This window comes from Drosophila nasuta, chromosome 2L, assembly GCF_023558535.2.
Source record: "Drosophila nasuta strain 15112-1781.00 chromosome 2L, ASM2355853v1, whole genome shotgun sequence".
NCBI lineage: Eukaryota > Metazoa > Arthropoda > Insecta > Diptera > Drosophilidae > Drosophila > Drosophila nasuta.
In genome coordinates this window covers 14,966,842-14,991,222 of record NC_083455.1, presented here as the reverse complement: position 1 = coordinate 14,991,222, position 24,381 = coordinate 14,966,842, and the positions used below count along the sequence as shown (strand labels likewise).

The 24,381-nt window shown below is 33.0% G+C and overlaps 3 protein-coding genes and 2 long non-coding RNA genes across 6 annotated transcripts; 1 reads left to right on the top strand and 4 right to left on the bottom strand.

Annotated features, from left to right (window-relative positions):
* Positions 1 to 382: 382 nt before the first annotated feature.
* On the bottom strand, positions 383 to 1,302 carry LOC132797145 (uncharacterized). Its single transcript, XR_009633628.1, has 4 exons — positions 1,219 to 1,302; positions 881 to 1,163; positions 528 to 818; positions 383 to 469 (listed from the first exon to the last, which is right to left on the bottom strand). It is a non-coding gene; the product is annotated as an uncharacterized LOC132797145 (long non-coding RNA).
* Positions 1,303 to 1,453: 151 nt separating this feature from the next.
* Positions 1,454 to 2,950, bottom strand: LOC132797151 (uncharacterized). The gene is made up of 4 exons (XR_009633629.1): positions 2,732 to 2,950; positions 2,551 to 2,677; positions 1,640 to 1,756; positions 1,454 to 1,583 (listed from the first exon to the last, which is right to left on the bottom strand). It is a non-coding gene; the product is annotated as an uncharacterized LOC132797151 (long non-coding RNA).
* A 380-nt stretch (positions 2,951 to 3,330) lies between these two features.
* On the bottom strand, positions 3,331 to 5,686 carry LOC132797687 (uncharacterized). The gene is made up of 9 exons (XM_060809444.1): positions 5,585 to 5,686; positions 5,205 to 5,525; positions 4,975 to 5,148; positions 4,779 to 4,917; positions 4,458 to 4,726; positions 4,078 to 4,398; positions 3,849 to 4,019; positions 3,649 to 3,787; positions 3,331 to 3,595 (listed from the first exon to the last, which is right to left on the bottom strand). Exons 1-9 carry the CDS (start codon positions 5,627 to 5,629, stop codon positions 3,447 to 3,449), a joined length of 1,728 nt encoding a protein of 575 aa, XP_060665427.1. The 5' UTR covers positions 5,630 to 5,686; the 3' UTR covers positions 3,331 to 3,446.
* A 3,952-nt stretch (positions 5,687 to 9,638) lies between these two features.
* LOC132798814 (mitogen-activated protein kinase kinase kinase 7-like) lies at positions 9,639 to 11,612 on the top strand. The gene is made up of 8 exons (XM_060810800.1): positions 9,639 to 9,824; positions 9,880 to 10,053; positions 10,111 to 10,249; positions 10,302 to 10,567; positions 10,627 to 10,944; positions 11,003 to 11,173; positions 11,237 to 11,377; positions 11,431 to 11,612. The coding sequence occupies exons 1-8, from the start codon at positions 9,702 to 9,704 to the stop codon at positions 11,446 to 11,448; spliced, it is 1,350 nt and encodes a 449-aa protein (XP_060666783.1). The 5' UTR covers positions 9,639 to 9,701; the 3' UTR covers positions 11,449 to 11,612.
* A 5,474-nt stretch (positions 11,613 to 17,086) lies between these two features.
* Positions 17,087 to 22,995, bottom strand: LOC132798491 (uncharacterized). Of its 2 annotated transcripts, none has more exons than XM_060810361.1 (3): positions 22,887 to 22,995; positions 20,635 to 20,815; positions 17,087 to 17,650 (listed from the first exon to the last, which is right to left on the bottom strand). In XM_060810361.1, exons 2-3 carry the CDS (start codon positions 20,702 to 20,704, stop codon positions 17,265 to 17,267), a joined length of 456 nt encoding a protein of 151 aa, XP_060666344.1. In that variant the 5' UTR covers positions 20,705 to 20,815; positions 22,887 to 22,995; the 3' UTR covers positions 17,087 to 17,264. The 2 variants fall into 2 exon arrangements, with proteins under 2 accessions (XP_060666344.1, XP_060666345.1); XM_060810362.1 differs by lacking the exon at positions 22,887 to 22,995 and adding an exon at positions 21,217 to 21,233.
* Positions 22,996 to 24,381: the final 1,386 nt, after the last annotated feature.

Below are 24,381 nucleotides of genomic sequence, written 5' to 3'. Positions count from 1 at the left end.
AAAGATAAATATTTGAACTAATATTTTTAATATTTATTTATACAATATGTGTAAAATGCATAGTGGGCCGCTTCTCTGGATCTGCATCCCAGCAGTTGGTAATCCACATTTTTATCTGTGCAGAAGGTTGAATAAAATTATCAAAGCTATCTTACCTTCTATTACTTTATTTAAAATAAAGTAACTTGTTTTATTCTCCAGATTGTAGAAATGTTTCTTTCGGGACATCACCTACCACAGTATTATCCCAAAACTATAAACATCGCACTTTTCTGTATACTTCGACACCTCTACAATCTAAGTATAACAATATTTTTATCAGTTATTTCGATTAAATTATATTTTTAAAATACAAACTTCTGGTGCCATGTAATAGGGATTCTCCAGTCTGATAATTGTTAAAAAGAAGCAGTTTCTTTGGTTTAAGATGGCTATGAATAATGTTTTGTTGATGCATAAATGCGACACCCTACAAATTCAAAGAGAATAATTGATTACACGATTCAAATATAATAAATAAAATTTACCTTGGCTAACTGAAGCATCCAGGCTAATGCATTTTGATGTGATGACTCACATGAATGTAGAGCATTATAGAGATTTCCGCAATCAGCATACTCCGAAACTAGACAAGTTCTGCGATCGGTATTTGTTCTTATGCCATAATATGCCAATATATTTCTATGACGAAGTCGTGAATCAAAGGTTGATTCTGTTGAAACTGTGTCCCTATATATTTTAACTGCGATTATCTTCGCGTCATTTTCAGTTCTCCAAATTGCCTTAAAAACGTCACTAAATGTTCCTAAGCCAATATACTACATATTATAAAAAAAATATGTAAATAAATTGTGCATTCTATTTAAAGCAAAACAAATACCTCTTTTGTTATAACTCTTGGCGTTATATGTAACTTCTGGAGTTGCGCCATGTTCATATGCGGAATTGCTGCAAACTTTCAGATTTTCGGAGGAGGTCCTCTAAAGTTAGCTCTTTCATGTTAAAGTACTCTTTGTTATTTGAATACAAAAAATTGATATCTCTTATAACGTCTTGCATTGCTGGTCGCTGCTGAGAATCTCCATCCCAACACTGTTCTATAAGTTTTATTATCTGATCAGATTTGTGGATATTTTGAATGTCAATTATGAGTGGACGATCGCCTACAAAAAATGAGAATTGTAAGTAAATTAATATGTTAGCAATATTTAAAATTACCTTCTATGACTTTCTTTTGAATATGAAAGTCCACAGTTTTTCCCAAGTGATAAAATGGCTTCTTTTTTGACATTACTTCCCAAAATGTGATGCCGAAACTATAAACATCGCATTTCTCAGTGTAGGAATTTTCTATACTGACCTTATTTTGTGTATTCTGAATTAGTACAAAATTTATCTAACTCATAAGAGTGCGTACCTCTGGTGCCATATATCGAGCAGTACCAACTCTTGGTATCCAACTCTTTAGCTGTGCCAAAATCGCAAATTTTCAAAGTCGAATAATTATCGAAAATCACTAAATTTTGTGGTTTTAGATCACGGTGAAAAATTTGCAGACTAATTTTATGAAGATATTCAATACCCTATGAATTAGTTTGACGAGTGAGAAATGTATTAAATTATGAATTTATTAATTTACCTTGGCACATTGAAGCATCCAGCGAATACGTCTCATATAACATATATCCTCGTTATACATAACATTATGGATATTCCATAACCATGACCGTTCTATTGTCCTCATCCCTTGTGATACCTAACAATTTTATAATATTATCATGATTTGCTAACGATAAGAAGCCGAATTCTTTTTCAATTGCGAAGTCTTTTATAAAGGGTCTACATTTTTTAATCACGATCATCTGTAATCTATTTTTATACCCGCTACCCATAGGGTAGAAGGGTATTATAACTTTGTGCCGACAGGAAATGTATGTAACAGGTAAAAGGAGGCATCTCCGACCCTATAAAGTATATATATTCATGATCAGCGTCAACAGCCGAGACGATCTAGCCATGTCCGCCTGTCCGTCTGTGTGTCTGTGTGTCTGTGTGTCCGTACTAAAACTTATTAATTCTTGTAATAAATTTAAGCTGATAAGAAAACATCGATAAAAGATGGGATAATTTAAGACATTCAAACGATATTTTTATAGCGATTAACTCAATTAGATAAATCAATTGCATACTTTTAAGCGAAGTGAAATTATTTATCGCTTAAAGACTCTTAGTCATGTAATTAGCTGATGCCAAAAAAACTGTTTAGATTGCTCGTTCATTTTCAAGAGATAAAAAAAGACCTGAAGAGCGGTAAGTTAAATAATGTTTGGACAACTCTGCAAGTTTTTTCTTTGAAGTGATTGAATAAATCGAAATGTCAAATATATGTGTGAATAGGATAGGTCTCTTCTCTTCTTTCGTATTGATACAAAACCTTATGGAGAGAACCGCACTCTGCATATTCCATGACCATGACCGTTCTACTGTCTCCATCTTTGGTGATACCTAACAACTTCACAATATTATCATGGTTGGCTAACGATAACATACCGAATTCTTTTTCAATTGCGGAGTCTTTTACAAAGGGTATACATTTTTTAATCACGATTTTCTGTGGGCCATCTTTTGACTTCCAAGTTGCTTTGTATACATCACCATAGCTACCCCATCTGAGAATCTGTTTGATTATATTATAATAATATTATTTCTGCTAATGTCAATTTAATCCTACCTCGTTTTCGAAAATTAAGTCATTCCAATCTATTTTATGTGTCAAATTAAACGCGTACGTTAAGTATAATTGCGAAGGTTGTCGAATTTCAAATGACGCGATTTTGATTGGTATTGCTGAATTTCTAGGGGTTATATTTTTAGAGTATTGACGCAGAAGTTTTAAGTTCTTGTGGTTATAATTTTCTTAATATGCGCACTTGAGTTCTTTTTCATCCAAACGGTTGAAGTCAACTGATAAGTTTCGTACTTAATAATTAAAATGCAGCATTCCAAAACAATGTGACCAAGTACCAAGTAATTGTTCTTGCCGTAGCTGCAAGTGTTTCACTTCTTTTAAAGATTATTTCATCGCTTTAGGTAGTACTACCAATAATAATTGAATAATAACAATTGAACTATATTGATTATTTGGTTAAACTTCAGAAACTCGAACGATGTGTTTTTTTTATTTCGTTGCTAATGATTATTATAGTATTATACAATTAATAGTTTTTCAACAGAAAAGAAATGTTATAAAATCGATATTGAAACCTTGAAAAACGACCAAAATGTGGACAAAATTAAACATATAAAGATATTTGAGAACTATTTGTGCAACTTTCTTATTATATTTTTATAAATTATAACCAAAAACTAGAAGAACGTGAATTTTAAATAAACGTGCAGATGGTAATAATATTTTTCATAATATTCAAAATTTGGTTGCCGTTCTCTTAATAAGAAGAATATTTTTCCATAATTGCGACTACTTTCTCCATAGAAGGTCTTTCCTGTGGATCCGCATCCCAGCATTTTCTAATCAAACTTTTTATCTCATCCGAATTTTGAATGTCGACGACAAAACATATATTTGGACGAAGACCTGCAGAGAAATCATTTGTTAGACTCTTAATTATATTTCAAAAGCATGTTTACCTTCAATCACTTCGAAATGTATAATATTTCTAAATAAGTATATTTCGTAGTACGGTTTCCTTCGTGACCTCACCTCCCACAGCATTATCCCAAAGCTATAGATATCGCACTTTTTGGTGTATTGCATCCCTTCCATAATCTATATTAATTTATAAACATATCACTAATTTCGATAAAAATTTTGTTTATGAAATACAAACTTCTGGAGCCATATAATCAAAAGTTCCAACATATTGTGTCATATATGTACCCTCTGTCCTCACTGTTTCAGGTAGTCGAATCTTTAGGGTTTGATAATTGTTAAAAAGAAACAGATTCTTTGAAGTTATATTACGATGAATAATGTTTTGTTCATGCAGAAATTTGAGACCCTATAAATTCAAGGAAAATATTAATAATGGATTCAAAAATAATACAACCGAAATTTACCTTCGCGCAATGCAACACCCACATTAAAGAAAACGTTTCATATGCATGATTAACAATATTCACTGTACAATCATGCACAGCACTATAGAGAGTTCCGCAATCGGCATACTCCATAAGCTCAATAGGGGTTCTATTGTAATCAATGGATAGACAATATAATTTTAGAATATTATCATGCTTTAGTTGTGAACTATAAATTGTTAATTTTTTTGAGTTGATCGAATAATAAGGTCTATATCTTTTAAGTGCAATTATCTTTGATCCCTTCTTAGTTATCCAGAGAGCCTTATATACTTCTCCAAGCGAGCCATATCCAATGAGCTATTTGAAATTTGTATAAATAGATTTTGATCATTTATAATATTATATATTGTAAATACCTCTCCTATAGTAATATTTTTCCATTCATCTTTATGAATCGGATTGATATCTTCATTAATCAATCTGATATCTTCATTTTTGACTGGTATTTTCAGACTTAAGTTAGGCTCTTCCACATCCCTAATTGAGTACAAAATATTAATATTACTTATTATTTCTCGCATTGTCGGTCGTTTATATGCGTCTCCATTCCAACAGCGTTCTATAAGTTCTATAATCTGCTCGGATTTTGGAATATTCCGAATGTCATCGATGGGTGGACGATCATCTACAATGTCAAGAATATTAGAAACAGTTGCATATTTCAGGTATTCTCTAACCTTCTGCGGTTTTCTTTTTAACGTATACAGTCCGATGAGTTTCCAAGTGGTAGAATGGTTTCTTTCTTGACATTACTTCCCAAAATGTAATACCAAAGCTATATACGTCGCATTTCTCAGTGTATGACCTTTCACAGACCTTATTATGTATAATTTAAATAAGTATAATACTTTTTAAACTTAATTGAGTACGTACCTCTGGTGCCATATAACAAATAGTTCCAACATAAGACATAAAGGTTTCCTGCTTCTTAACTGTGCCAAAATCACATATTTTCAATGTTCGACAATTATTGAAAAGCAGTAGATTTTTTGGTTTTAGATCACGATGAAGAATTTTCGGACTGAGTTCATGAAGGTATTTAATGGCCTTAAAATGAGATAAACGTGTAGAAAACCAATTTGATTATGCATTTATTCAGTTACCTCTGCACATTGCAGCATCCAGCTAATACGCAGTGTATGTGGTAAATCAGTGTTCTTATTTTCCTTATTGTGCAGTAGGTCATAAAGAGAGCCACACTCTGCGTATTCCATTACAATGGCCATTCTTTCCTTCTCATCTTTTGTAGTACCTATTAACTTTACAATATTATCATGATTGACCAGCGATAGCATGTCGACTTCTTTTTTAATTTGATCCTCATTTGCGTTAAGATGGAATTGTTTAATCACGACGGTTTTTTGACCATTTTTTGAGTTCCATGTCACCTTGAATACAGCACCGAAAGTACCATTTCCAATAAACTGATGGATTTGAATCGAATTAAATTTTTATAAAATGCAAATTAAAAATTGTGTTCTACCTTTTTATCGGCACTCAATTCATTCCAATCTATGTTACGCGTCATGCTTAAAGAGAACGTTATGTGTTATACAGAAAAGTCAGTTTACCGAAATCACGCAGTTTTCTTTTCTTGTTAATTTTTTAAAGACACTCTATTTCAATACAAACTGATCAATATTGCATAACACCAATAATTCAAGATTGCGAATTTTATCATACGATACACAATAATCGATTACTTTGCTTCAATTATGGAATCATTAATATCAAAAATGTATCTTTCGATTTTTTAACTATTAATCGATTATACAGCGGAATAGTCGCGTCATTGCCATTTTTACACGCGAATCGAAAAACGCAGAACGATGTGTTCAAAAGGCAGAACGATGCTAATAAACAATAGAAATGTAGTAAAAATGCAAAAAATTTACTTCAACATTTAAAGTTTTAGCTTGCAAATGTTAATATTGAATCACTTTAGTCACCATTGCAACCAATTTCAGTAGTTCAAATATCAACCGTCAACAGAAGAAAATACAAGCATAGCCAGTCAATTGTTGAGATAAGTGTTTCTTGTCGCAGAAAAATAAAAAAACAATTCAACAAACTGTTGTTATTCTAAATGAATCGAGTCATAATAATTATTATTTGTAGCATTTTCATTTCATTTATTGAAAGTCATTTGATTATCGATCATATTCACGTTTCTTCGATTAAATCCGATTAATAATCGCACACTTTTGTTTATTCATATGTTCATATGTTTAATAATCGATGTTGCGTGCCCATTCAAATGCTGTATCGTTTTCGTTTCAATCTTTACGATGCGGGCTGGTGCGCAATAAAATCTAAAAAAAGACGAATTTTTAATTGTTTTTATTTTTGTTGTTTTTTTTTAATATACCCTTTAAAGTAGTGAAGGGTAGCCAAACTTGTAAAGCATTAATATAATATTTTAATTTTCAAATGTAATACTGTTGTAATATTGTTCCAACATCATAAAATTCATTCAAAAAAGTTGTTTGATTGACTGATTGAAAAGCTAGCTAAAATGCTGAAATTTATACCCAACAAACACAATTTGCAAATAGTTTTTATTTAAATTGACAGAAAATGAGTTTTGGAAGATTCTTACACATTTTTAATGTAAACAATAGGCTCTTTGAAGGTATAAAAAAAATAATAACGACAAAAGTGTCGGATATATTTTCAAATATTTATTTTGCGATTTAGGGGGTATTTGGAAGTCAACGCATCAATTCTCTTCGTGCTCACAGCTGGAGCAACATGTTAATGAGATGTCAACTTAAGCCCATAAAATTTTAGCATGTGCTATTGTGCTTGTGAACCTTGTGACAGATTTGTAAAACACAAAAATACATAAACCAGCGATTGTGAATTGAAATTTATTCATTTCTTCAATATATAATTCCAAAACTTTCTACATTCCTTTTGCTAAGAGTGCATTTAAAATATGCTGTACAACAAAAATACAGCCAGGCATGATGCATTTGGTCAAATTTTATGTCTGTGTTTAAAAGTTAGTAGTTGTGTGACTGTAAAGTATTACTCCAAGTGTTATTTTTAAAAACTAATGCTGTTCAAGAAAATGATTTCGATGTTTACGATTTTTGTCTGTTTAAAGAAACATAAAATACACACATTTTTTCTTAAACTTGATTAATCCATTAATTAATTAACAAGATTCATTTATTTTAAGCTGAAGCTCTCAGGAAAATAATAGGCCTCATTGTTCCATTGATTGAAGACAGAATATTAAGTATATCTTAAAAATACTCTCCGTGTATTATACCTATTAATGAATACAATCACAACAATCGCAAATGTCACAATTCTTAAGAGCTAGGAAAAGATTTAAATGTCATTACACTCACGTAGTATTATGCCGAAAAAATATAAATAAAATTTAATTTTCTTATCAATTGTATATTATTATTATATTATTCACACATATATTAGACATTTCGATTAAATTATTCTCTTCAATGAAAAAACATGTTGAGTTGTCCAAACATTATTTACCTTACTGATCTTCAGGGCTTTGTTATTTATTGACAAAATCGTTGATTTTCACTTTTATGTATCTCTTAATAGTGAATAAGCAATCTAAACAGATTTTTTTGAATAAATGTCTTTAAGTTATAAATGATTTTACTTTTGCTTGAAAGTATGCAACTGATTTATGCAAAAATATCGTTTGAATGTCTTAATAAATCCCATCGATGTTTTCTTATCAGCTTAAATTCATAAAAAGAATTAGTAAGGTTTAGTATTGCGACAATCAATAATGGAAAACATTGATTTTAATGTGGAGTACCGCAATCTACAATTGGGCAATTTTGTAAGTTTTATATTCATTTTGATCATTTATCAATCATGCTGTTTATTGCTCATTATGGATAGACGGTGGTACCTTTGGCGATGTTTACAAAGCACATTGGAGAACTGAAAACAAAGCGATAGTTGTTAAAAAAATTCGTGGCGTCAGAGACAATGCAGGAAATAATGAAAAAGCAATTTTAAATTAAATTAAAAACATGAAAGTTCTCAATCATCCGAATATTATCACTTTCTATGGAGTAACAAAAGATTCCGAAGATAGAATTTGCATGCTTTTTGAGTTCGCCGATAGTGGTTCACTCTACAGCTTTTTACATGAATCGAATATAAAACAAGTAAGAAAGCTACAGTCGAGTGTACTCGACTGTGAGATACCCGCTACCCATTTTAATTAAAAACAATATATTTTGCGTTATTATTTTCAAAATATACCAAATATACTGCAAAATACTAAAAATATACCAAATGGTATATGTGGAATATCGGTGTAGTGCCGCATTCAAAATATACCATAGACGGCACAAGATTCCAGATTGTCAGCCAAAGCAACTAAGACCCTTAGTAAGTAGGCGTTTTTGCCCATACAAAAGTATTTCTTTAATAACTTCCAAAATTTTTTATCTAAACGCAACTAAATTCTCAGGAATCATAACTACTTTAGTTATTATTGTACATACCAAAATTCACAACTCTAGCTTTAAAATTACGCTTGTTATTCGATTTTTTTTTTTTTTGCGGGGGCGGAAGTGGGCGTGGCAAAAATTTGAAACAAACTTGATCTGCGTGCAAACATAACAAATGCTGTCGAAAAATTATAGCTCTATCTCTTATAGTCTCTGAGATCTAGGTGTTCATACGGACAGACGGACAGACGGCCAGACACACAGACACACAGATGGACAGACGGACATGGCTAGATCGTCTCGGCTGTTGACGCTGATCAAGAATATATATACTTTATAGGGTCGGAGATGCCTCCTTCTACCTGTTACATACATTTCCTGACGGCACAAAGTTATAATACCCTTCTACCCTATGGGTAGCGGGTAAAAAAAATTCATAATTGAATTGAAACACTTGGAGCTACGGCAAGAACAATTACTTGGTACTTCGTCACATTGTTTTGGAACTCTGTATTTTAATTATTAAGTACGAAACTTATCAGTTGACTTCAATTGTTTGGATTAAAAAGAACTCAAGTGCGCATATTAAGAAAATTATAACCACAAGAACTTAAAACTTCTGCGTCAATACTCTAAAAATATAACCCCTAGAAATTCAGCAATACCAATAAAAATCACGTCATTTGAAATTCGCCAACTTTTGCTATGGTGATGTATATGTTATGCAATATAGATCAATTTGTATTGAAATAGACAGAGTGTCTTAAAAAGTTAACAAGAAAAGAAAACTGTGTGATTCAAGTTTCGGTAAACTGACTTTTCTGTATAACACCTAACGTTCTCTTTAAACATGACGCGTAACATAGATTGGAATGAATTGATTGTTGATAATAAGGTAGAATACAATTTTAATTTGCATATTATAAAAAAGTTAATTCGATTCAAATCTGTCAGGGTATTGGATCAGGTTCTTTCGGTGATGTATTCAAAGTGACATGGAACTTAAAATATGACCAAAAAACCGTCGTGATTAAACAATTTTATCGTAACTCAAATGACGATAACATTAAAAAAGAAGTGGACATGCTATCGCTGGTCAATCATGATAATATTGTAAAGTTAATAGGTACTACAAAAGATGAGAAGGAAAGAATGGCCATTGTAATGGAATACGCAGAGTGTGGCTCTCTTCATAGCTTACTGCACAATAAGGAAAATAGGAACATTGATTTACCACATACACTGCGCATTAGCTGGATGCTGCAATGTGCAGAGGTAAATAAATAAGTGCATAATTAAATGGTTGTCCTACACTTTATCTTATTTTAAGGCCATTAAATACCTTCATGAACTTATTCCAAAAATTCTTCATCGTGATCTAAAACCAAAAAATCTACTGCTTTTCAATAATTGTCGAACATTGAAAATATGCGATTTTGGCACAGTGAAGAAACTGGAAACCATTATGTCTTATGCTGGAACTGTTAGTTATATGGCACCAGAGGTACGTAATCAATTAAGTTTAAAAAGTATTATACTTATTTAAATTATACATAATAAGGTCTGTGAAAGGTCATACACTGAGAAATGCGACGTATATAGCTTTGGTATTACATTTTGGGAAGTAATGTCAAGAAAGAAACCATTCTACCACTTGGCAGTAAGTGCTGAAATGGCCATTCTATTTCAAGCCACAAAAGGTTAGAGTATACCTCACATACTTAACTGCTTCTAATATTCTTAATTTTGTAGGAACTCGACATTTAGATGACATCCGGAATACTCCAAACTCCGAGCACACAATAGAACTTATAGAACGCTGTTGGAATGGAGATGCAGAGAAACGACCGACAATGCTAGAAATAATAAGTAATATTAATAATTTGTACCCAATTAGGGATGTGGAAGAGCCTAACTTAAGCCTGAAAATACCAGACAAAAATGAAGTTAACAGATTGATTGATGAAGATATCAATCCAATTCATAAAGATGAATGGAAAAATATTACTATAGGAGAGGTATTTACAATATATAATATTATAAATGATCAAAATCTATTTATACAAATTTCAAATAGCACATAGGATATAGTAGCTTTGGAGAAGTATATAAGGCTCTCTGGAAAACTGAGAAGGGACCGAAGATAATTGCACTTAAAAGATATTACCCTTATTATTCGATCAAGTCTAAATTAACAATATATAATTCACAACTAAAGCATGATCATATTCTAAAATTATATTGTATATCCTTTGATGACAATAGTAGACCTATTGCACTTATAGAGTATGCCGATTGCGGAACTCTTTATAGTGCTGTGTATGATTGTACAGTGAATATTGTTAATAATGCATATGAAACGTTTTCTTTAATGTGGATGTGGCATTGCGCGAAGGTAAATTTCGGTTGTATTATTTTTGAATCCATTAATAATATTTACCTTGAATTTATAGGGTCTCAAATTTCTGCATGAACAAAACATTATTCATCGGAATATAACTACAACGAATCTGCTTCTTTTTAGCAATTATGAAACCCTAAAGTTTTCACTATCTGAAACAATGAGGACAGAGAGTACATTAATGACAGAATTTGTTGGAGCTTTTGATTATATGGCTCCAGAAGTTTGTATTTCATAAAAGAACTTTTATAATCGAAATTAGTGATATGTATATCAATTAATATAGATTTTTGAAGGGATGCAATACACCAAAAAGTGCGATATCTATAGCTTCGGGATAATTCTGTGGGAGGTGATGTCACGAAAGAAACCGTTCTACGATATGACAGAGCTAAATCCATTTGCTATATATAAAAAAAAAATGAAGGTAAAGATGCTTTTGACATATAATTTAGAGTCTAACAAATTGTTTCTCTGCAGGTCTTCGTCCAAATATAAATGATGTCTTCGAAATTCAAAATTCGGATGAGATAAAAATGTTGATTACAAACTGCTATGATGCTGATCCTCAGAAACGACCTTCTATGGAGGAATTATGGAAAAATATTCTTTTTATTAAGAGAACGGCAACCAAATTTTGAATATTATGTAAAGGATTATTACGATCTGCAAGTTTATTTAAAATGATGTTATTATGCATATAATTCATTAATTCATTTTTCAATTCACGTTCTTCTAGTTTTTTGGTTAAAATTTATAAAAATATAATAAGAAAGCTGCACATATAGTTCTCAAATATCTTTATTTGTTTAATTTTTTCACATTTTGGTGGTTTTCCAAGGTTTCAATATCGATTTTATAACATTTCTTCTATTTTAAGACCTATTAATTGTATTATACTACAACAATCAAAAGCAACGAAATAAAAAAAAACAAGTAAGAAAGTTACAGTCGAGTGTGCTCGACTGTGAGATACCCGCTACCCATTTTGAATAAAATCAATATAATAATACGAAGAGCCTTGTTTAAATCTGAAAAGACCTGACACAATTAATGAGGAAGTTGTATTACAAGAAGTGAATGAAGATAGCGAAACAATTCACATTTCTGGTGTATATGTATCGGAAAGTGAAATACCAGCTACAGAAGTTGAAGTGAAAGAAGAAGTTAAGGACGTTGAAATGACTGTAGAGCATATCTCGTTCGACATGAAAGAAGAAGTTAAGGAAGATGAAAGAACTGATGAAGATATCAAAACAATTCACATCCCTGATGTATAAGTATCGGAAAGTAAAATACCAGTCATAAAGTCTGGTTTGATTTTCACCTTTAACCGAGAATTTTGAATTGAGAATTTTGTAAGTGTTTATGGTTTTTATGTGTTTTGGAATGAAAATATATAATCGTAATATCTTTATAACCGCTACCCATAGCACATTGGGATGAAATGCCTTTATTTTGGCCATAACCGTAATTTTAAAGCTAGAAAGTTGAAACTTGGAGAATTTGCTGAATTTCGGATTTTTATTTTTTTTTAGTTATTTTTTATTTTTTTTTGTTTTTAATCACCTCTAAATCGTTTTCCGGAAAATCATTTGGAATTACCCAGTCAAAAGAGGCCTTGACATTGCGATTTGTATCCAGCCAAATTTTTAGTTAGTCACCCCGACGAAGAGAAACCTTGCTTGTATCTATTGAAATATTTAACCCCCCCGCAAATTCCCGCAAATTAATTAAATGCTACCTGAATATACACATAATAACTCATACTACCACATAAGTTGTTATTTGAATCCTGTTGTATCTTGCTGGATATGCTCCACGAAACACAAATATTTTAAGGTTAGAACCAACAAAACACATATAATTAAAAACTTATACAAATATTTTCTACATACCATGAAGAACATTTTCCAATTTAAGGTATTTTAATAAGTCAAACTGTTTAAAAATACGACAAGCTTGCACGCACCACGTGGCAAGAACAGCTGACTTTAAACAGCAGGTGCAAGACGAGGGCTGCGTAATAAAATTTAAATTAAATATTTTCGATGCCTAGGGACATTTCTAAGCTTGAAATAATTGCAACATTATTGATATACACTGCCGCTCAACTGAATAGGTTCATCATCTCAGTGGTAGAAATTTATCTATAATTCCTAAACCAGTTTTCCGATTTACATAATTTTTTGTTTCTTTAATTCTTAAATCATATTAAAATTAAAATCTGTAAAAGTTTTTTCAAAAACATATTATTTATTCCTTATTTATTTTTTCTTCTGAAAGCTTAAGAAAATCAATGATTTTTTTTCGTTCATCTGAATAGGTTCAACCTAAAAAAATTCAAATTATATAAGTAACTTAAGATATTTTTATATTTTTGGCACTTGGCCTATACTTAAGTACATTTCTAATGTAATTTTCAATAAGTTTAATAATGAGTGAATCTGCCGTTTTTCGATATATGTAACTTTATATAAACGATCGGGAAGCGAGCTATACAAATTTTGCAGTATTTGCAGCGAAATTGTTGTCTAGGCCGTTTTAATTGCCGCAACTAAAGTTGTTTTGCTATCAAATTGCCTGCCTCCTTCATATACCTTGCGCGATAGCAACCCCCATACGTATTAACATGAACTTTTTAGGTTTTTGCCAAAATAAAGGGCTTTCATCCCAATGTGCATAGGGTAGAAGGGTATTATAACTTTGTGCCGACAGGAAATGAATGTAACAGGTAGAAGGAGGCATCTCCGACCCTATAAAGTATATATTCTTGATCAGCGTCAACAGCCGAGACGTCCGTCTGTCCGTCCGTCCGTCCGTATGAACACCTAGATCTCAGAGACTATAAGAGATAGACCTATAATTTTTTTCGACAGTATTTGTTATGTTTGCACGCAGATCAAATTTGTTTCAAATTTTTGCCACGCCCACTTCCGCCCCCGCAAATCAAAAAAATCGAATAACAAGCCTAATTTAAAAGCTAATTTTGGTATATACAATAATTACTGTAGTAGTTATGATTCCTGAAAATTTGGTTGCGATCAGATAAAAATTGTCGAAGTTATTAAAGAAATACTTTTGTATGGGCAAAAACGCCTACTTACTAGGGGTCTTAGTTGCTTTGGCCTACAATGTGGCACATTGTGCCGTCTATGGTATATTTTGAATGGTGTACTATATCGATATACCAAACATACCATTTGGTATATTTTTAGTATTTTTTAGTATTTTTGGTATATTTTGAAAATGATACCGCAATATTTTGCCTTTATTAAAAATGGGTAGCGGGTATCTCACAGTCGAGCGACTGTAACTTTCTTACTTGTTATTTATTGATATTAAAAAATAAACTGTCTAATTGCACGTATTAATGATATATTTAAATAATCAACAACTTGCACTGTTTTTAAATTTTTATAATATAGAAGCCGTATATTTTGGAGACGTATTAAAGACACTCTGAATATGCATTTATAAAATAATTTTGATACTTTCAATGATAACTAAAGGCTTTATCATTCCTGAAAATTTTGTTGCGATCAGACAAAAAATGTTAAAAGTTATTTAAGAAATTCTTTTGTATGGGGAAAAGTGCCCACTTACTACGGATCTTAATAGCTTTGGTTTACTGAGAAAAAAAAACGTAATTGAGTTTCATTACGCATACGCAGAGTGTTGCAGAATTTGACTGGACCGCAGCCAATTAAGTGTCCGCCTTCAATCTACTTTGACACAAAAAACATTAAACTTTATGATTAACATACAGACCAATTGCAAATCGTTTGCATATCCAATGGGAAATCGAATGGAAACGTAATAGAAATTCACTGTTTGCATTCTAACATCCAACAAGCAATGAACTGTGAGTTATTGAAACCAAAGGAAATCATTAAAGTTGTTTGCATACTCTCGATAGTGAATCATATAAATGTTCTTATGGAAACTTAAAGAAGAGTCATCATTTTAACTGGAGAGCAAGTAATAAAGCGGCATAGAAGCAAAAGTGATGTTCGCTTTATATCGCTTTATAGCTGCTTAATTAATAATTCGGTGTGGCGCCGAAGAAGAGTTCTGTTGTCTTAAGCTGCAACACAAAGTCCTTCCAGACGAGAAGAGAACAGGACAGCAAGTGGGAAAGCAGCTGCCGAAAGAGAGGGAGAGAGAGAGAAAGAGTAACATTAAAGTTGAAGTACGCACACCCCAATGAGTCAACGATATAAGTAGAACATTTGCTGTTGTCGCAAGAACAGAATTCAAAATCAATGTTTTTTATGTTGGCGCCAAACTGTCCACGCAAATAAAAGAAAGAAAGACACATTGCTCAACCAAGGGGGGAGTGTATGGGTGTGTGAGTGTGGCGAAGAGGAAAACGAGTGGAATAAGAGAGAAAGCGAGAGGATGTTGGTATCAAGCGGAAGCTGCGACTGCTGTTGCTCAGCTGGCGTCGGGCTGTCGACGAACGCACACGCACTCAAACACACACACACACGCACACATATAATATATATGTTCTAACACACACCAATACACTCTCACTCATTCATACATACACAAACGCACACTCTTGCTAGACAAAGGCAGCCAAAAACTATTTGAACTGACGCCGCAAAACAACAACACAAATAAGTGAGAGTTATTCTGACCGCTGAACGACTATGAAATACCCTTTCGCCATAGAAAGTGCAATGCAATGCATGCACTTCTGTTAACATGTAACACACGCATTCAAATACCCATTAAACGCTTGCGGACACAGGGTATATTCGTTGAAAATGAAACTCACGTAGTTCGCACAAATTTGTAAGTATGTGCACGAGTATCTGGGCTAAGACAAATAACAACAAATGTAACGAAGCCAGCAATTGCTGCAGCAACAGCAGCAACTTCTTCAACTGTGTGTGTGTGTCATCAAGTACAACTATTTTACTAAAGTAAAAGATGCCCTTTTTCACAAGCACTAAACAACGGGAAGTGATTGTTTGCAATTCTAAACTTTTATGAATTTCCAGCAACTACAAAATTCATAAAGTAAAATAAAAACAAATTAATAAAAATTACTCTAGATACGTAAATGATTGAAATCCATTAAAATATCATTTAATTGATATATATGTATAAATATTATAAATATAAATGAATAAGATCACGAAAATATAATTTTATTTAGAGAAAGGCAAAGAATACATAAAATAAAATAAAAGGAATGAGTGGAAAATTGAATTAAAAAAATTATTTATAAATAGTTTTCATAAAAAGCTGCATTTTGTTTACGAAAATATAATATAAAATATATATAAAATAAAAAAGAATTCAAATAAACAAAGCAGACGTACATAACAACAATAAAACAAATAAATAAATAATAAAACAAATAAGAAAAAATGTAATAGAAAAACATTAAATCAAAGATTGATGGAGATATAAAAGAAAATAAAATGATCATGCATTAAAACTCTAATTTTTATGTAAATATGTTCTTCCTTTAAATAAAAAGGTTGAATTTATTCAACCTAAGCTCAATTTTATTTTAAACATAAGACTAGTTTTATATAGAAATAAAAAATAATACCAAATAAACAAAACTGAAGCGCGTTTATGAATTGTTACACCCGTAGTATACCCTCGTATTTGGTTAATCGCTAAAGGGTATTGGAAAACACACAAAGTTATGCTATTAGTTTTGGCTGGCGATGACGCTGCGTAACTGTGGCTGGGCCACAAAACAATTGTGCAGACATTTTGGCATCAACTGTTGGCCAGAACTGTTTTTATTTTTTCGTTCTTGTTTCTCTTTTCTTTTTTGGGTCATGTGGGCGAGCCCTTGGACAGAGCGTGCCTTGTTTTCTCTATACGCATGACTTGCCCAACCAAAAAAAAAAAAAAAAAAAAAACTGAGCACGATTTATTTGGATTTTCACTTTACGCATCGTATTTTATGTAATTGCAGACATTCTGCACAGCTGTCGAAACCTTGGCCAAAATCCAAATAAATTCCTTATTTACTTATTAACATTTTTATTACAAATAAAGTTCGACATATTTAAATCATATGTTTTCCAATAAATATTCTATTGTATGGAGAATACGTTTTAATTTCGTTTTGACTCAACTCAGTTAAAGTGCAAAAATCGTATAGAAAACAAGAGATGAATACAGCATTCATCATTTAATATGGTATTTAAATACAAATACGAATACAAACTACTTAAATGTGAAATTATAGAGCTTATGTCTAATGCACAAATATTTCAATTATATTACAATTTATCTTTGCAATTTCTCAATGTTAACGATGGAATGGCAAATGGAAATCAGTGTCTCAGCAGATAGCGCAGCACCATCGCTAAGCCCAGCGATGTGATGAGACTTCCACCAAATCCAGACAGAGAAGTTGCTCCATTGCAGCCATCGTCGCTGCAGGTGCAAATGGTTTGCTTGAAGCCCTCGTTGTCGGCCGAAAAACACGAGTTGGGCGTCTTCTCCGCTATCCAGCCGCAGCTGCGATCAATACGATGCTCATCGTACAGCTCCAACTTAATGATTGTCTTCCGGCAGAATGCTTGTTGATCACCGCCGCCTTGTCCGGTGCATTCCCTCAGATATTGATCGTCGCGTTGGGCACGTGGCGTTTTCACCAACAGATTGGCGCAATCGGCATTCTCATGCGAATTGCACTGATGACAGCGAATGGCCGAAACTGCATAAATAAATAATGAATAATGCAATCTATCAGCGAAATTGTACAACAATGACATTCCAAAAAAACGAGGGCGATGTGACAGCTTTGCCCTCGCCCTTTTCAGACATCCCGACATCTTGACAGCAAATTATTTTATTAGCCCCCATTGGCTGTCAGCCACTAAGCACAACAAAAAACAAGTAAGAAGACTACAGTCGAGTGTGTTCGACTGTGAGATACCCGCTAGCCATTTTGAATAAAAGCAAAACATTTCGGTATTACTCTCAAAATATATCAACATAATACACAAAAAACTGAAACTGTGCCAAATCGTATATTTGGTATACTGATATGGTTGTTGCATCCAAAATATACCAAATAATATACCATAAAAATACTAGAAATATACCGACTGGTATACATTCAAAATATACTATAGATTGCTAAATATACCAAATTGACACAGCAACTAAGCTTCTTATTCGATTTTTGTCAATTTGCGGGTGCGGAAGTGGGAGTGGCAAAAATTTTAAACAAACTTGATCTGCGTGCAAACATGACAAATGCTGTCGAAAAAATATTATAGCTCTATCTCTTATAGTCTCTGAGATCTAGGTGTTCATACGGACAGACGGACAGACAGACAGACAGACAGACATGGCTAGATCGTCTCGGCAGTTGACGCTGATGAAGAATATATGTTATATACATTATAGGGTCGGAGATGTTTTCTTATGCCTGTTTCCTGCCGGCTCAAAGTTATAATACCCTTCTACCCTATGGGTAGCGGGTATAAAAAGAGAAACACTGTTTTACTGACTGACTGACTGACTGTCTGAGTTTTGCTGGCCAAGTCAGAGACTCTCTGCATTGCGCCTAATAATTGCATGTCAACAGCGAGTGCTTCGAGCTCGCTTTCGATTTTTTGTTGTGTTGGCACGCAAGTGACATTTGAACTCGATCCGAATGCCTGATACCCTAACAACTGCTAAGAAACATATCTCAATTCCTAGATTGAATAAAAACCATAAATTCCTTTTTTTTTGTTTAGGCATAACTCAAGAATAGTTAGTAAAGTTCAAACTGGCGCGAAAAGTAGAACATCTAATGAACAGCATTAAATGCTGTCAGTTGTTGTTCATGTCGAGTGTCAGACGTTTTACGGGGCGTATGCGCAATTTTTTGCCATTGCCAAAGTAAAAGGAAATTACGGGTATTTGGCCTACTCAGCTAACATGAAGTGCTGAATTGGGGGTGTATCTGTGTGCGTGTGTGTGTGTGTGTGTGGTCGGGTCAAGTTATTTCACCTTTGGGTAATTAAGCCGCACAGAAACATTGAATACGACGCTAATAAAAAGAAAAGCAACTGCCATAAAAATGCGACTGCTGTTGCAAGTTGGCATTTGAATTTAAGACCCTAGATCTGAAACTCGAGATTTGGCATTTTTGCATTTTCACATTTCACAATATTCTTCCCACTATTCCCATTTCTCCATTCTATACCGTTTTTTTGCTGCATATTCATGCGGCTTGCGGTTTCAATACAACACAACATCAACACAACAGCAACACAGACATGAATTTGCAAATTCTTATTGAGAGAGAGAGAGAGAGAGAGAGAGAGAGACACTGTGCCGCCTTTCAGTTGACAATTGGATGCTAATGAGACGCATTCTCAAATGATAAAGCCAAGCGGGGGAAGCTGACGTAAGGTCGTGGGCAAGGGCAAGGGTAAGGGTTGAGCAGGCGACCGTGCGAGTATTTGCTCGGCTTATTATCACTAAATAGCTTCAATAATTTAACGTCTTTAATGTGCTTGTCTGACGAGCATATGGAAGTACTTGTTCACACTACAAGAAAAGAATCAGCATTAAATTCTTTAAATGAAAAAGTCAAAGAAATACGCAAAAAAAAAAACTCGCAATAAAATATATCTTATTTAGCAAATTCTTTAGAATCTTGTTGAAAACAAAATATTAAAAAAAAAATATTGACTAAAAAGTATAAAAATAATTAATTAAATGAAAGGAAAATAGTAATGAATTTTATTTATATCTTAATTTCCGAATTTCATAGTATTTATATAAATAAAATCCATTATTAACCATTTCCTTCCTTTCATTTGCTAAAGGAGTTCGCTTTGACAAATATGTTAATAAATATATTATAATTATTTGACAATTGAATTTAATTAAGTCAATAACCAAAAATTGCAAAGTAAAATAAAATTCCTATACTAATTCATTAATTTGTTCTTTTAAATGTTCCAACGAATTGTGGTTTGACATATTTTTGAAACCAAATTGATTTTATTTTCATAAATTCAATAATCTTTACATTTTAATATGTCAAGGAATTTTGGTTTGTCATCTTTAATAATAAATTCATTTATTACTTACACAAATAATCGAAAGTTGCAAAGTAAAATAAAATTATAAAAAGCAAACCAAATTGATTTTATTAAATTAATTCAATAATTTTTACACATTATTGTGCCAAGAAATTTTGGTTCGACATGTTTGATAATGAGTATAATAATGTCAAGTAATAATTGAATTTCATTGGGTTTACTTAAATGCAATCAGAAACGTTAAAGTTTTAAAGCATGAAATAGCGAAATGTGCTTGCGAAGTCAGCCCGTAATTTAATTAAAGTGCAAAGCCAAAATTGAATTGCTTTGTTCAATTCTGCCATTTATTGGCTAAAATGCCTCAACATGATTCATCCGGCTGCTCAAAATTGAAAAGTGTTGGCATCATTTTCCGCATCAGAGCGTCCAACGCTTGACGAGACTGAATGGAAAACCAATCGATTTGATAGCCAAAAAAGCCAATAAAGTGTTATTGGATGATTAACTTGTATTGTGTTTAAATTCTATTAAATTCAATAAAGAAACTAACTAACAATATTGTCCAATTCTGTGCCATAAAACAATACCCATTTATAAGTATGTATATAATTAATTGGTATATTAGTATGTCGGTGTATATGTTCAATTTTACCTGATAAGAAATTCGCTGTTAAGGCGATAAACACAAAGTAGACGAGCTTCGTTGACATTATGCCTGGCATCTTTGTCTCGTGACTTCTTCTTCCAAAATAATTGAGAATTGATTGCGAAGTCTTCTCTGTGGTTTTTTTGATCTGATTTTTGTGCAGTCAATTACAGTGCCATGTGATTATCTAAAGGGGGAAGAAATTGTTGACAGATTAGTTAAGGTTCTCGTATCTTAACTTATGGTAATTAGCACAATTAGCAAAGCTTAAATAATCTTGAACAGAGATAAGCGATAGTTGTGTGTAAAACAAATACTTTTAATATTCACAGTTGTTAGTTTGGAGCTACACTTGAAAAAATTATGCTATTTGGTTACCAAAAAATATGGTCATTTAAAAGCACTTTGAACTTTCACGGATTTTTTTAAAAGTTCGAAATATTTTTTTATTGAAAATTTGATGAAGTCTTTTCTTTTTACTATATGAAACTGCACTTTATTTGTCTTTTCGGTTTAATCACTTCAATTAAATTTTATTCATTAATTAAAATATGGTAATAGTTAGTTGTGTATTTATTTTGTTATTACGAAAGTGAGAAAAAGCTCAGCTGGTGACAACTTGACGCGTGCACCGTTCAGATGAATCTGAAAACTTGGTTTGCATTTTCAAAACAGATTGATTTGGAAAACGCGAACGCGACTGAAGAAGAATCAACACAAATACAAATACAAAAAAAAGAACGAAAAAATACAACAGAGAGACAGGCGACAGACGACAGACGAGATTACAGATTACACAGACAAAGTGTGGCTGAGAATATTGCATGCGTGTGTGCAAGCAACCGAGAGAGAAAGTGAGACGTGAGAGGGGGCAGAGAGCGGCTGGGAGAGAGAGGCACAAAAGCAGCATTAACAAGTACGAAAGGTGTAATCAAATCTGATTAACTACAGAATTCGCGTCATTCATTCTTTTGAGATGACTAAAGATTTTTACTTACAATTCGACCGCAATAAAATTCTCAAAAATTCCATTGCTCGCCTTTACCTGATTAATCTAGGTCAGCATTTAAGTGTGTATGCATATGTAGTACACACATTATGGATTCGAAAATGAGTCGCACATTCGCTTGCCACTTAATGGGAATACCTTTCTTCACTAAACACCCCAGGTATAATAGCAGTAGCTAGTATGAAAAGAGCAAAGGCTTTTGCCTATAGACGGTTTTCAAAAGAAGCTGTGGAAAAACTTTCGTCACTTGATCGCCGCTTCGGGGTCGACATTGAAAGTGGCATAAACAGCATAACAGCATAAATAGGACTGAGAGCGAAAGAGAGATGGAGAGGGAGTTCTTCCCCCTGGGTTGATTATGTTTGTATTAGCTAGCATGAATGAAGCCGCCTTAAACCGGTGTGATGACCAACATTTGCCAAGACCTTGTTATTGTATTTATGCCGTGTTGCAGATTATGTTCCGGTGTCAGTGAAAAGTGTTGATAGCAATTGTAGAACGCTAAACAACTAAGCACAATTTTCTTATCAGCGACTTGTTTTAGTTAAAACTGGTATTCGGCTACCGAAACTCAGTCACTTTGGTTTCATCTAGATGTCAAAGCAGAAAAATCAATTCAATAACTGTCTGCTGCTTGTAATTCCAACGGACCGGAAATCTTAGGCTTATCTCAAGTCCGCCGATCACGGCATTTGTTATACTTATTTTATACAACAACAAATATATCAATTTCTATATATCAATTTCTACACCGTGATAAACACAGTTGTATACAAAATGTTTTTAAATAAACAAAGATTTATGACTCATAAATAAATATACTTTTGCTTTTTATAATTATGTAATTGAGCAAGAATTTCTGCATAGCTAAATGAAATTATTGCGGTGATTTGCATTTCTCAACTGTTTTGACATGGATCGTATTCGACAGTTGCCAGTTGAAATTGGTTTTAGGTGGTTCGCAAAACAAATTGCACCGCTTTAAAATCTTTTAAAAGTTCACAAAGTTACTATAATATTATATTTTACAACTTTTTAATAAGCATACAAATATGTTCAAAATTTCAATATTCAATTTCAATTTAGATACTTAAAAAAGTATAACCAGCTAACCTTTTCTCAATATTAATTCAATTTACATATATATTTTCTTAAATTTTATGTATTATGTATTTTATGTTTTCTTTTTTTGTTATTTTTTCTATTGCGTGTTTGCTTTTATTAGCACTTAAACTCAGTTTAAACTCACGAATTTACAGACGTATTCTTTGATGTGCGATCCAATTATAAATGTTAAACTTCTATTTGTGTTTCTTGGGCATGTGCTTTGCCTGCTAATGAAGAAAGAACTGAGCTTCCAGCTGGCAGGTTCAGTGGAACTCTCGAAAAACAATTTCGTAGTACTTCGCAAGCAAACAGCTGATCTTTCCGATTCCCTTGCCCGGTCTTGCGACTATATGAATACATACAAACATATGTAAATAAGTATATGCATGTGTTTGTGTGTGTAGGTTGGAGTGATCTGTACTGTTATTGTTTGCTAAAACTGGTTTGCTTTTGATTTGTTTCCAGCGCCACCTTCGCTTCCTCCCTCCCATTCTTCTTTCACAGCTTTGATAATTAATTGCAGAAAATGTGCTGAGGCGTCATAGAAGCTGCTTTGCTTTATCAATATGCATAAGAAAAAGAAAGAGCAACAGCAAATGATGGTGCAAAAGCAACAACACTTCATCGAGCTAAGGCATTTTAGGTTCATTGAGCTGACTACACAAGAATAGCGGTATATTTTTAAAGCTATAAAGAACCAGTATTTTGTTAGTTGCTTAGCTAAGTCTCTCATGCCAAACAGTCAAGCTTTTGACGTGCGATTTAAAGCTTTTGTGGTATATAAAGCTTTAAGCGGTCATAGCTTAATCCGTTAAATTGAAACAATTTGCTTATCGGCATTTTGATTAGGCGTACTTTAACCCTAGAGTAAAGCTGTAAAATACTATTTATAGAAATTCGACGCTTAAATGAAAGTGGTAATGACATCAATTGAAGCGCAGCTCAAGTGAGCCAGAAAGAGACAGAGTGCGAGCAAGTGAGTGTGCGGTGTATTGTATGAGTGAGATGCAAAATCAAAAGGGCAAGGCACTGAATTCACATTGGGATTTGTTTCGAACTGAGATTGAGGGGGGTCTGCAATTTTTGCTTTGATTGAGGCACAAAAGCAACGCACAATTGCAAAAAAAAAAGAGAAGACATACACAAAAAAGAAAAAAATAGCTTAGCTCAATTGGCACTGCGACTCGAACGACTTGACGACGGTTGTCGACTTGATAGGCTAAAGGAAACTTACGATTAAGCTTAATTAATAAGCTGGGCAGATAGATTTATGTCACCAGTAAGCAATGGAACATATGTAGCTACACAGCTCCAGACACTATTACGTTGATGCACGTGCGATTTAAACAAAAATGTCTCGCTCGCCATTTAGTTTTAGTGGCGCTCAGGGTTAAGAATAGCTTCAAATCCAATTCCGACATGTTGTGCTTAATTACAATTTAATTGCCTCATTTGCATAGATCGCAAGCACCAAATTTTATGTTGGCCTGTGCAAATCGTCTCTCCTTGTGAGCGCTACAGGACTCTCAGAGAACCGTAAAGCTCGCGCTGCATAGCATGAGCCCGCAAAAGCTCGCTCAAAAGCTCAACGACCATTAGACGCTGTGGCTGTGACCATGATACAATAACACAAGGTA